The sequence below is a fragment of the Macrobrachium nipponense genome, chromosome 24 (assembly GCF_015104395.2).
Source record: "Macrobrachium nipponense isolate FS-2020 chromosome 24, ASM1510439v2, whole genome shotgun sequence".
In the NCBI taxonomy this organism is placed as follows: Eukaryota; Metazoa; Arthropoda; class Malacostraca; order Decapoda; family Palaemonidae; genus Macrobrachium; species Macrobrachium nipponense.
Genome location: NC_061091.1, coordinates 3,835,809 through 3,850,024, shown reverse-complemented (window position 1 = coordinate 3,850,024; position 14,216 = coordinate 3,835,809). Strand labels below are relative to the sequence as shown.

Sequence of the window (14,216 nt, the reverse complement as noted above, 5' to 3'; positions counted from 1 at the left end):
ATGCACTCTCCTTTGTTCCCAGCAAGTAGAGGGGGAGATCCGCCATCTTTGTTCCAGGCTCCTGCTTCTCAAGCGCATAGGTTAGATGGTACGTGGTCAGCGCTAGGCCTACCAGGCGTACCAACCTTGGATGGTCTGCTTGCGCATTATATGACGTCACGGTTCCACCAGGGTCCAGCAGCGCTGAATGTTCCTCATCCCCCGGGACCCCCCGGGCTTGCAATTTATGGGAATTAATGCCGCGGCTTCACCATCCCACTCAGTGTTTACAGCGATGCAGAACGTGGGAGGTAGTTTGGCAGCAAACGTGCGGTTGCCAGCAGAAACCTCTCAGTCTCTCCCTACGAGAGGGATGACGTCACAACATACGTCACGCTCCGATGTGGCAGGCGTGATGACGTCACAGACCGATTCTCGGCCTTTTTCGCTGCACCCAGACGCTAATACGCCTTCTGACCCGTCAATGCAAACTGTAATGCAGAAATTACAGGATATAGAGAAGAGAATGAATAAGAGAGACAAAAAGAAAAAGTGTGATTCGCCTTCTTCGTCTTCTTCCTCTAGTTCGGCGTCATCGCTAAGTCCGATAACATCACGGCGAGCGCCAGTCAAGCGTTGGAGGAGGATTCGGGAGTTCCTGGCGGATCCTCGGGCTAAGGAGAGAATCAATTCTTCCTCATCTTCGGACCAAGACTGTCATTTCCAAGTCAGCAGGAAGGTCGGGAAGTCAGTGGCTATTAAGCACAAGGTTGGCAGACGAAGCCGTTCGCAAGAATCCGAACAAGCGAGAGAGGTGACGGCCGGCGGGCTAGCGGCAGAGGCGGAGTTGCCAGTTCGGATCGCAAAAACTGCGATACCTCTGGTCAAAATCGACGTTGGCGGCCGAAAGTGCAGCAGAGGATGGAATGCAGGTCCCAGTTTCGCCCGTAAGGCCGTCCAAAATACGTACGAAGGACGGTAAGGCTCCTATTAAAAGTACGAAAAATAGAGAGTTGGCAACCTCGGCGGATACGTTCGTGGAAGGCAGTGTCCGTCTGGATAGAAGGTCGAGGCCTGGCTCGCTGACGCTCGAAAAAGATGCCAATACTAATAGAGACGAACTTATATCTGTCTTAAGGGAGCCTTCATCTTGGAGATCTAGACGAGATTCTCGCTCTAGATCCGTGAGCAGAGAAAGAGTGAGACGTTCTCGTTCCCCTGCTGACTATCCGGGATCGAGCCAACAGCGGCCAGCAAAGATCAAAGAGACCCGCGGCCGTAGGGGCAGGCGGCCGTGGAATTCTGGGCCGTCTGTCAGAAGATAGAGGCGAGACAACATCCCTTGTGACGGAGAATGGTACACTAGAGCCGGAGGAAGGAGAAAACCAAGAGTTTCTGGCTCGTATGCAGAGGTGATTGATTTGATTCGTCAATTCAATAAACCTTTCGGAGAAGACGAGAAACACCGGTCAGTATGCTTCCTCCTGGAATTGACATGGCATTTGGACTAAAGAGGGATACCAAGGTGTCGTATGAATTGCCTTGTTCGAGTCATGCGGAATCGGTCTTGCAACACGTAAACGCAAAGATTGCAGGGAGGGATAATTCCTTAAGATCTAATAGATCATTTAAATTTATTCCCCCTCCAATGATAAAGCAAAGGAAATATTATACGACACCGAAGGTCCCTTTGCTGTCTAGACAAATGAACCCTAATGTGTAAGGTTAAGGCCTGGATTAACCTTGGATCAGGTTTTAGAATGGAGTGCCCCTTCGATGATGTACCAGAGGCTGCTACGTTTTTAGAAGCAACAGCTTCTTCTGTCTTTCAGGCTGCTTCTTGTTAGACCTTTGGTCAACAGCAGTGGCGAAGATTGCATCCTCGGAAGCAACAAGAAAGTAGTGGATGAACCATTGTTCATTAGATTACTACAGTCAGGTTCCAAGGCGATTGCGTACCTGACAAACATAAGTGCCAATGTTTGGGCAAATATCCTGCTAATGAGGAGAGATGCAGCGTGGCTTAGACTAAGCCGCAATGTGGATTTGGATTCCCTGTTAGCAATGAGGAATGGGGATATCTTGGAATCGCAACTGCTGTTGCCAGAGGTCATACTGGAAGAGGCGATAGATAGAAGAAGGATGGACACTAACGATAGGTTGGTGCAACAGGCAGTTAGGAAAACGTCTAACAGTCAAACTACTCCTTTGGAGGGAAGACAACAGCAGATGTCCTCGAAAGAAGACTGTGAGACATAGCATCCCTAATAGAGTCACAAGACCCTCTTCCCCAAAGAGGATAACTCATCGGGCCCTTTTCTTTACAATAGAAACAACAGAAGGAAGGGGCAATAGGGGAAGAGAGGCTCAAGAAGATAGGATGGGCGCCTCCCATCACTCGGCCCCACACCAGTGGGGGGTTTGCCTGGCAAATCACTGGAAGGTGTGGCAGGAACTAGGGCAGAGCAGTGGGTGGTGGATGTTCTCAGGATCGGGTATTTGATCCTGTTCGAGGTAACCCCGCCCCTGACAGATCAACCATACCCCACGTCACTTATGCCCAAAACAAATCTCAGAAGGTCACTATCCTGCAGGACGAAGTGAAGAAGATGATGAAAAAGGAGCTGTGCAACAAGTATGCAGTCCGGCAAAAGGCTTCTACAGCAGGATTTTTCCTGGTACCCAAAGCCAACGGGAGTGGAGGACAGTAATAGACCTGTCAACGCTGAATCTGTTTATAAGGAAAACCCAGTTTTTCAAGATGGAAACTCCGAAAACGGTTCTACAAGCAGTCAGAATCGGAGACTTTGTGCTGACAGTCGATCTAAAGGACGCATACTTTCAGATACCAGTCCATCAGTCTTCAAGGAAATTTCTCCGATTCAGTCTTGCATTTTGAACTTGCAAGGTCCTGTGCTTCGGATTGACAACGTCTCCTCAAGTTTTTACAAGAGTGTTCACCCTCGTGTCGGCGTGGGCGCATGCTCAGGGGATCAGGCTAATAAGATATCTGGACGATTGGCTGGTGATAGCAAAGTCCAGGGAGAAATACTCAGGGACAGGGTGGCCCTCCTGCAGCTTTGTCACAGCCTAGGTATTGTGGTGAATCAGGAGAAGTCGCAGTTGGATCCAAGTCAACGTTTGGAATATCTGGGAATGGTGATAGACACAACACAAGCCAAAGTATTCCCGACAGACCAAAGAGTAGAGAAATGCAAAAACAAGTGGTGAATGCCTTTCTGGGAAAACAGACACAGCCAGCAAGACAGTGGCAGGTGGTGCTGGGAATCCTAACCTCCCTGGAGAAGCTAGTACCACAAGGAAGGCTTGCTGTGGTGGGTGAACGACGACAATCTGACAGTGGGTGTCCCCCTTCAACAATCCTCCCCAGACCTCTTGCTGTTCTCGGATGCGTCACTAGAAGGCTGGGGAGCCCATATGGAGGAGTTGATGGTGTCAGCAAAATGGAGTTGCAAGGACAGAGAACTCCATATAAACGTGCTGGAGTTGAAAGCAGCTTTTCTGGCTCTACAGGAATTCAGGGAGAGAGTAAAGGGACACTCAGTGGTATTGATGTCAGACAACACCACAGTAGTAGCTTATATAAACAAGCAAGGAGGCCTAGTTTCTCGGCAGTTACATGTGATGACAGTTCAACTTCACCAGTGGGCTATAGAGAACCTGGTAGGTAGACATCAAGGCCAGGTATATTCCGGGAAAAAGAAAACATAGTGGCCGACAAGTTGAGCCGCAGCACGGGATCAGATTCTGGGAACGGAGTGGTCCCTGCACCAACAGGTAGTGGACAGGATGCTCATGTTGTGGGAAGGACCGATCATAGACCTATTCACAACCAGGTACAACAAAAAGTTGGAAGTGTATTGTTCAGTAGTCCCAGACGCAGAGGCAGTAGCAGAAGAGCGCTACAACACCCCTGGGACAATCTGGACGTGTACGCATTTCCTCCATTTTGTCTAATCCGTCAGGTTCTGAACAGGGTAATGCGGTCTCAGAACCTCAAGATGACCCTGGTAGCCCCGTTATGGCCGAAAGCAGAGTGGTTTTTCCAGACCTACTGGAACTCCTAGTAGATGTGCCAAGAGAGTTACCTCATGGAGCAACCTTCTGTGTCAGCCGCGTGGAGAGGTACCACCAGTCGGTGAAGTCCCTATTGCTTCACGGGTGGAGACTGTCAAGTATCTCCTCCGAGCGCGGAGGTTTTCGCAGAAAGCAGCAACTCAGATGGCAGGTAATATCAGAAAATCATCTGCGACAGTATACCAAGGAAAGTGGTCAGCATACTGTGATTGGTGTCGTAGAGGGAACTTGTTCTCCACTCGGTACCACTATTCAGCAGTTAGCAGACTTTCTGATATATCTCAGAACAGAAAAAACATATGTCTGTATCTGCAGTGAAGGGGTACAGGGCGGCTCTAGCCTCAGTCTTCCGAATGAAAGGAGTGGACATATCGTCTTCATGGGAGTTGGCCATGCTGATGAGGAGCTTTGAACAGTCCATGCCCACCAAAGGAGCTAAAAGCCACCCCAGATTGGGATCTGACCAAGGTACTGAGTAGTCTGACAAAACCCCCTACGAACCACTAAGGCAGTCCACGGATAGGAGCCTGACCCTGAAGACAGTCTTCTTATTGGCCCTGGCTTCAACAAAAAGGGGGGGGGTGGGGGAGCTACATGGCCTCTCATATCTCATAAAGCACCCGAGAGGTTGGAGATCAATGGTATTTGAGTTTGTCCCAGAATTCGTGGCCAAGACCCAAAATCCAACAATAGTAGACGGCAGATTCGACTCCTTTACCATACCTTCCTTGGCAGACTTTGTAGACAACGACAAAGCTGAGATGCTCATGTGCCCCGTCAGGGCACTAAGGGAGTACTTAAAGAGAACAAGGCACCTCAGGCCGGGGTGCCGGAGGTTGTTCGTAAGTACAGGACGGAACAAGAAGGAAGTGTCCAGGAATACAATATCGTTTTGGCTAAGGGAGACGATCAGAGATGCTTATACGGCAGAAGATAGAGGGTCAGATAGCCAGGTGGGAGCTAGAGCTCATGACATCAGGGGCGTGAGTGCTTCCCTGGCATTTAAGAAGAACATGTCTGTGGATAGAATTCTGAAAGCTGGTGTGTGGAAACGCCAAACAACTTTCACCTCATTTTATTTAAAAGATGTTGCCCATAGATCCTTGGACACCTTTTCCTTGGGTCCAGTGGTGGCGGCAAAACAAGTGATATAGTTCATCCAGTGCCCCTGGCGGGTCAGTTTGCGTCTAGTCTAAGATGAAGGTATGAAAGTAGAATGAATGGGATGACTTGGTCTTTTTTTCTTTTACTACTTCTTCCTACTCTTTAACTTACGGGCAATATGAAGGAGAGTACCCGTCATGTGCTGAACGGACTAGATGCAGGTGAGGTTGGTCAGCCATACTGTGAGCTATCTTAGGTGATGATATAGCTTTTTTTCAGTAGCACAACACACCCCTCTGGATAATAGGGAAAAGAGGGGTGAAGGTGGATCCAGTTGCAAGGGACAAGAGTAAACAGTAGAATGGTATCTACACCCAGTGGGAGAAAACCAATAGATCCGCTTATATCTTTGGTCCTAGGTTCATTGTCCATTCTCTTAGAATTTCCCTATATATTCAGAAATGGATAAGGTGGCAAACTCCCAGTCAGTTGTAGAGACTTACCTCCCTCCAATAGTAAGTCTATCCTAATGTTAAGACCGAAGGTTTGTTTCGTGTATGAACAAATACCAAATTTGTAACTAATTTGTATTTTTCATAACTAACAAACCTAGGGCCTAACAGTTAAAGGCCCACCTCGAACCACCCCTCTAGCAGTCAAACTGGGTTAGAAATATAACTGGTGGGTCACAGGTAGCCGTGGGCATTCTGGGTATACATGCGCCTGACCTGGTATAGATGCCATTTAGTCCCTGGATCTCAAACAAGTGTAATTTTAATTCTACCGGTTTCCCCAGCTTGGCGCTAGTAAATCCTAATGTTAAGACCTCAGGTTTGTTAGTTATGAAAAATACAAATTAGTTACAAATTTGGTATATTTCGACTCTAGCCGTCCCAAGACAGGGAAAGTTGAAGGATGTTTCCAAACTCCAATGAAGATGAACCAATAGAGCCATGGCACCACCATGCGTAGCCCATCCGCGGACCGGCACTCTTTTCGACGCGTCTGCCAAGACGAAATGTACATCTCTCTGATGTCTTTGACGTTGACAATGTCGGTTAGAGTTTTGATGAGACGAAACGGAGATCACTGAGCGATAAAGTTCGAGTTTCTAGTGTTGCATCAAATGACGGAGGACTTCCTGAAAGTGGACCCTGAAAGCTGATTCACTTTGGAATGTGACGACGGAAAAACCTGTTACAGATGAGTGAAAGATAACGGATGAGAACTGTTACAGATGAGTGAAAGATAACGGATGAGAACTGTTACAGATGAGTGAAAGATAACGGATGAGAACTGTTACAGATGAGTGAAAGATAACGGATGAGAAACAGAGAAAGAGCCCAGGTGCTCATGAGTCTGGAGTGATTTTAAACGCGAAAACAAGAATGAAGTCTACGTGTTTTATCGTCGTCATCAGAGATGGAAGCTGAGACTATGGCTGTGATATAGAATGGACAGACAGGGAGCGTGGCGACTTCGATGTAATCAAACAAAATGAGATGAAGCCTTTTTGACAGAGAAATCCTTTTATTTATAGATTTATTGTTTTTGGCACTAGAAACTATTGATGGTAATGGGACGTTGTTGAGGCTGGGTGGGTTTTTTTTTTGTCATTGGCCGGGAGGGGTGGTAAGGTCCCCTCCATGTTACAAATGGGGACGTTCTGACGTCTAATCCCCGACAGTGGCAGTATTGGGAGGAAGCCCCCCCCTCCCCCCAGTCGTGAAATAAAGACTACATTGCATTCACGTTGCTATGTCTTTAAAGCGTAAGTCGTGGTACTTCCAAAAAAGAAAAAGTCGTAACAGTATCTATAAACAATAGCTTCAACCTCCCCCGCCCCCCTCTCATACAGTGCGATTGACCTCTCATCTTGCAAACGTTCTCGTGCTTTCGTGTCAATGCCCTTCCACTCTCTATGACCCCTTTCAAGCCATGCTCATTTATTTTATAAATATTTAAACAAACCTTTCCTCCTCCGTTCTTCCCACATGATTAGACCATCTGAAAGCGCTCTGCTCCATCTATCATTTTTCGTAAGCTAAGCTTATCACTTATACTTCTGAGTATCTTCCCTTTTCTCCTGCACCGTCAACAACATTTCGTACGCCACATTTTTGTCAGAGGAAACAGTTTTCTTGCATTTTTCTTTCTTTCAACATCCGCACCTCACTTCCATAAAGGTTAGGTTAGTCAATTATATAAGATTGCTGCTACTGTGGGGGGTAGTAATCGATACTATGTCTGCGTTGCTACCTTTATCTGAGGCATTTAGCTGCTGTAGGATGTAGTACCAATAGTTTATAATAGAAATATAAAGTACTTTATGTAACTGTTATATATATATATATATATATATATATATATATATATATATATATAGTATATTATATATATAATATTATTATATATATATATATATATAGTATATATATACTATATATAATAATATAATATATATATATATATATTATATATATATAATATATATATTATATATATATATATATATATATATATTTATAATAGTATATATATATATATTATATATTATATATATATATATATATATGTATATATATATATAAAAACAGTTACATATATATATATATATATATATATATATATATATATATATATATATATAGAGAGAGAGAGAGAGAGAGAGAGAGAGAGAGAGAGAGAAAGTAGACAGATGTTTTCGAAATCTCAATACATACATACACAAACTCTTCTTAAAATGAAAAATGAAAACAGGCTAGGAAATTTATCTTATATTTAAAAAGTCTCTCTCTCTCTCTCTCTCTGCCTCTCTCTCTCTCTCTCTCTATCTCTCCTCTCTCTCCTCTCTCTCTCTCGGCATATGTTCCAACATGAAACTGATGTTGTTAGGACAAGGTCACGGGGTCATAACAATTAGGGCAGAACAATGCAGCTTTTCTTTTTATTTTACCCGGAGCCTTGTTCCGTTCGTTTTTCTGTTCTCTTCATTGTGATACTTTCCCCTGGAGCCTTTGAGCTTGTTTGTTTATGTATGTGTGTTCGTGTGTGTGTATGTGTGTGTGTGTGTGTTCGTGTGTGTGTGTGTGTGTGTGGAGAGAGAGACAAGAGAGTACACACCAACAACATGTTTTCAAGTTAAAAGATAGAAACTTATTAACGAGATGATATATTATAATATATATATTATTATATATATATATATATATATATATATAGAGAGAGAGAGAGAGAGAGAGAGAGAGAGAGAGAGAGAGAGAGAGAGAACACACCACCACAAGATGATTTCACAGAGAGAGAGAGAGAGAGAGAGAATGAGGAGAGAGAGCCACAGCACAAGATAATTTGAGAGAGAGAGTACACACCAACAAACAACATGGTTTCAAGAGTTAATAGAAAACTTACTGAACTTAGAGAGAGAGAGAGAGAGAGAGAGAGAGAGAGAGAGAGAGAGAGAAGAGAGAGAGAGAGAGTTTGTTGTAAAACTTACCACTCAGATGAATCTTGATCGACGTCAGGAAAGTAATGACAGCGGGGACGAGGAACACGACCTGTAAACATATCAAGAAATGGATCTTAATTATCAACGAAATATGATACAGAATCTTGACCATATAGCATTCGATTATCACGTACTTTTCTCTCTCTCTCTCTCTCTCTCTCTCTCTCTCTCTCTCTCTCTCTCTCTCTCTCATATAAGTTTATTTATTCCACAGTGACGAACGAGTCTTTTGTTTATAAGCGAACTGAATTGAATACAGAATTCAGGCCAGAGGGCCAAGCACTGGGACCTATGAGGTCATTCAGTCCTGATACTCATCAGGTCAAGATACCCACCAGGTCCTGATACCCACCAAGTCCAGATACATACCAGGTCCTGATACTCACCAGGTCCAGATACATACCAGGTCCTGATACTCACCAGGTCTAGATACTCACCAGGTCCTGATACTCACCAGGTCCAGATACATACCAGGTCCAGATACTCACCAGGTCTAGATACTCACCAGGTCTAGATACTCACCAGGTCCAGATACATACCAGGTCCAGATACATACCAGGTCCTGATGCCCACTAGTTCCAGATACATACCAGGTCCAGATACCCACCAGGTCCTGATACTCACCAGGTCCTGATACCCACCAGGTCCAGATACCCACCAGGTCCTGATACTCACCAGGTCCAGATACATACCAGGTCCTGATACCCACCAGGTCCAGATACCCACCAGGTCCAGATACAAACCATGGCCTGATACCAACCAGGTCTAGATACCCACTAGGTCCAGATACAAACCAGGTCCTGAACTCAACCAAGGTTCCCTGAATACCTCAACCAGGTCCAGAATACCACAGGCCTGAATACCTCACAAGGTCCATATTAACCCACACAGGTTCGCCCTATACACAACCAGGTCCTGATAACCCACTAAGGTCCCAGGATAACATACCAGGTTCCCAGATACCCACCAGGTTCCTGAACTCACCCAGGTCCTGGATACCTCCAACAGGTTTCAGGATACCCACCAGGTTCCTGGAATACCCAACACCTAGGTCCCAAACCCCACCAAAGGTCCAGGATAACATTAACCTAGGTTCCCTGGATACCAACCAGGTCTAGATACCCACTAGGTCCAGATACAAACCAGGTCCTGATACCCACCAGGTCCTGATACCCACCAGGTCCAGATACTCACCACCCATATAACAGCATCGGCGCGCCTAACCTGAAAAGAGAAAAGAAGAAGAGTGGTTGATTCCTCTTTCAGGTCAAACGGAATTATCAATAGAAGGTTATGTAGGTACACTCGACAAGAAAACTGAAGATACAGTTTTCATTAGCTTTCGTTCGTCCAATTTCCCATTTGTTTTTACTGAAAAGACATAATATCGCCAAATTTACTCTAGAATATGAAAATATACTGCAAATTATATCATATAAATTAAAACTGCAAAACAAAACCGTTCAGATACTTAAAAACACGATATATGTCCGAAGTAATTGGAATTTTTCAGATGGATTCGTTCATAGAGATCTGGTAGATAGAATGTGAATTTCTGATTTTAGTACTATGTATCACGACGACAATATTTACTCGTTTTGCTTCATGAACGGGGATATGTTGCATCATCGTAAGTGGTGAATGCAATTATTTTAGTTTCTACAAACTTATGATTGTATTCCAAAGCGATTAAAGTTAGCTTACGTCAATGGCACTCAATGTTGCGGCGGCTAAGGTAGGTTGAACAAATCTAGTTGCATCCGCAAGAGCGTTTTCTATGATGTGAGGAGCCCTAGAACTTCGAGCGGGAAAGCGCAAGTCACTGGATACTGGCTAACGTAACGGATTTCACACTTTGATTACTTTGACGTTGACATGGATCGAATATCAGTTGCTGTTTACAAAGCTACTGTCTTTAAACATAAATCTTAATCAAGGTTAAAGTAGCATGTCAGCTCAAAGATTTTCTGGCTATATGCTCCCATTACGAAGCAGTTCGTAGTAGCCTACAGCCCTACACGACTGCATTTCTTTGCCGCGAGGCTGAAAGATCTCCCACATATAAAACTTTAATTGCCTGTGCAATACATATTGAGTTATTTGTGGTAATAAATATTTTTACTGAACACAGCTTTTTTCGTGAATGATTTGTGGATGAAACCCGAATTTCAAAGTAAAGACTATATCAAGAGAGGAAGAATGACCGTACGCTGTGTCTAAAATTTTCACGTCTTTTTACAATCTTTGAATGCTACGGCAACTGTCGAATGTAATCAAGATTGGAGTATGAATTTCTTAGAGAATTAACTTGAATATTGTGATCCTTCAAATTTTATCTAGCATAGTGCAGCACGATCTTGGCAGTCATATCATATCGCGCAAGCATAGGCCTATCGATAGAGATACTTAATTCATTATATTTTCTTCTGCCTTTCCCCGTCACAAGTCCGTCACCAGTACTATAATTCTCTCTCTCTCTCTCTCTCTCAAAACTATATATATTATCACTCAATCTCCCAAAGAAAATATAATTAAATTAAGTAGTTATAAATAGGCCTAAGCTTTCACATGAGCAGATTTTGTTCTCTCTCTCTCTCTCTCTCTCTCTCTCTCTCTCTCTCTCTCTCTCTCTCTCTCTCTCTCTCTCCACTTTTAAAACATTTGAAAAAATATTATCACTCAATCTCTCAAAGTAAATATAATGAATTGAGTATCGCTATAGATAGGCCTATGCTTGCTCTCTCTCTCTCTCTCTCTCTCTCTCTCTCTCTCTCTCTCTCTCCACATTTGAAACATTTGAAAAAATATTTTCACTTAACCTCTCAAAGTAAATATAATGAATTAAGTATCTCTATCGATAGGCCTATGCTTGCGCGCGCTCTCTCTCTCTATCGTCATAATATTCCATTCTTTACTGTATTGTTCCTCACGATCTCCACAAGTACTGCCAAATTTTAAAACCCTTTCTCTCATTGTTAAGATACGTCTTTAATTACGTATGAATTTTACGTCAGTTTAGTGTCAAACATTACTTATGAATAAGGTTTCACAGTAGGTTTTAAAAAAGGATTATCGATATTCTACCTGAACTGACGTTACCAAACCAATTAACGAATAATATAGATCCTGTTTCTACATTCAAGTATAAATGATTATAGTATCTCAACAGAATCTTTATGGTGTAAAGTTGATGGAAATCTAGAAAGCAACAAACGCTATGATTTTGAAGCTCCGCCCCCTTTTAAGAGTTGCCAGGTGTGGCATTATTGAATAATATATGTCCGAAGATTTAAAAAAACTGCATCTTAAGTTTCCTTGCCGAGAGTACATTCGGTTTTTTTAGTTTTTTTTCTTCTTTTTTTTTTAGGTCGTCAATCTCTGCAGTTTGTAAGATAAACAATTCTGTTTTTTGTAACTGGTATCTTAGATTTGCTTTTTGTTTACTTTAAAAGAGGCATGGAAGATTTCTAATTTTTAGCGTGATGCTGGTAAATGGGACTCGTTGACAAGTTCTGCGTCTTACGGAGAAGTTCAACTCTTTCTCTCTCTCTCTCTCTCTGCTTCCAAGCCTTGGAAAATGATTTTGCATAGTTTTGACGGAAGAGTGAAAATAGATAAAAAAAAGAATGGCGGATTGAATTGTGATTTTAAAACACATGTACTATTATGGATACAAGGGTAGTATACATACATGCACGCAAATAAATGTGCATCTCTTTATTCAAAGTAGATTCTTATGCATGTTTGTAGGAATGTAGTAATTGTTCGCAATGCCTCATCATATATATATATATATATATATATATATATATATATATATATATATATATATATATATATAATGTGTGCACGCTCGTGTATACATGACAAAATATTTAATGTTAACAAACAAACTTATTCACAAAACAAGAATGCATTCCTGAAGCTAATCCCCCCCCCACCCCCCCGAATACCATTTACCCTTACCTGTAGATAGGCCGTGATGCCCAGGAGCAGTGCCAAGAGGAAATTCAGGGCCTGGTTGACCCTCATCCAGAGAGATACGTTATTGGCCTTCCTCTTCCTGCCCGGACTGGCCGCCATGTTGACGTACGTTGTGGATTCCGAGGAGGTCCCGCTGTCCAGCTCCTCTGGTTTCGAATCTTCTTCTTACTTTATATCCTCTTCTCTTCCATCGACATCGACTGGGTTCCTGCGGACTTGATTTTCGCTTACTCGGGGAGTAAGCCTACACACTACTTTGTTTTTGTTGGGAGGGGTAGGTAAGGTCTACGGAAAAGCCTAGAAAGGTCTGATAAAGGTGTTTCGCGTTGAGTGAGAGATACAGGAATTTTACGATAGGATATTTATGATTTATTTATTAGGCTGAAAATGTAAAATAATAATAATAATAAACACTGTACATGTTAAACAGTACAGAAGAATTATTTCTAATAAAATATAGCGTATTTTCGTTGGTGAAACAACTATAGATTTTAGCGTCCGCCCTGAGTAAGCTGTAGGTCGGATCACGCCTTGTTCCATTTAAGATCACGAGAAAGTGATGATATTAAATAGCTGTGGATTCTGTTATTGATTAAAGAAAGGTTTATTATAATTATTATCATTAGTTTTTATCTTATTTAAGGTCAAGATTAGCCATGATCGTGCGTCTCAACAGCGCTGTACACACCATCTTCTGCTTTCACTTATTATTTATTTCTCTTTAATCGCTTGGAAACGGCCCAAGAGTTTGTGTTTTATTCCTCTAGAAGATGAAAGGCGATTGTCGTCAGTTCTCGAATTTCTGTTAGTCAAAATGGCAACCGAACTGCTTGACGCGGAGTTAGCAACTTGCTTTCAAACTGACGCCATATTTCGAACACTTTTCGTTCGTAGCGCAACAAACAATAACAGAAGCTCTCAACCTGTCCGTGTAACACAACTCAATTCGTCCATGTCATCGATATAGCAGATATAAAACGAATGAACAAAATGGATATGCAGCTCACAAATGCTGATCATAGATATTTAATAATAGCTTGAACACTCCCGCGCCTTAGAAAGAAAGTAGGTCTAGAGCCGTTGTTCACAATAAGCCTAGAATTGTGTTCACACTAGGCCTAGAATTGTTGTTCACATTAGGCCTAGAGCCGTTGTTCACACTACCACAAACAAATAACGTAAACCAAGCCTGGATAACAGGATAAATTACTTGAAGTCGGTCGAATTCCAACGGTCAGTGGATCTACTATTCTACTGCGGCTCTGCGTGAATGCGACCGTTATCATTAGGCGTCCAGAATACTCGTGCCGCTCTTAGCAACCGTCAGGACCTGGACACAAACACATTTGACTTTGTAATTGTTGTCCGTGATTGATTTCAGAGCCTGGTGGTGCATTAGAATGCGCTTTCACGCACTCTCGCTTGGTCTTACAAGCACACATACACACGAGCAACAGAAACAGCATTATATATATATATATATATATATATATATATATATATGATATATATATATGTATGTATGTATATATATATATATATATAT

At 42.7% G+C, this 14,216-nt stretch overlaps 1 protein-coding gene across 2 annotated transcripts in view; it reads right to left on the bottom strand.

Moving 5' to 3' along the window:
* LOC135205037 (transmembrane protein 220-like) overlaps positions 1 to 13,986 on the bottom strand; it is a 19,351-nt gene extending 5,365 nt beyond the window's left edge. The window contains exons 1-4 of one of the 2 annotated variants that reach the window (XM_064235310.1): positions 13,881 to 13,986; positions 12,653 to 12,977; positions 9,881 to 9,910; positions 8,675 to 8,735 (exon numbers count right to left, since the gene is read on the bottom strand). In XM_064235310.1, the coding sequence (XP_064091380.1) occupies positions 8,675 to 8,735; positions 9,881 to 9,910; positions 12,653 to 12,769 (208 nt within the window). In that variant the 5' untranslated portion in view covers positions 12,770 to 12,977; positions 13,881 to 13,986. Of the gene's footprint in view, positions 1 to 8,674; positions 8,736 to 9,880; positions 9,911 to 12,652; positions 13,052 to 13,880 lie in introns of both variants that reach the window. The other variant, XM_064235302.1, reaches the window with a different exon arrangement.
* Positions 13,987 to 14,216: the final 230 nt, after the last annotated feature.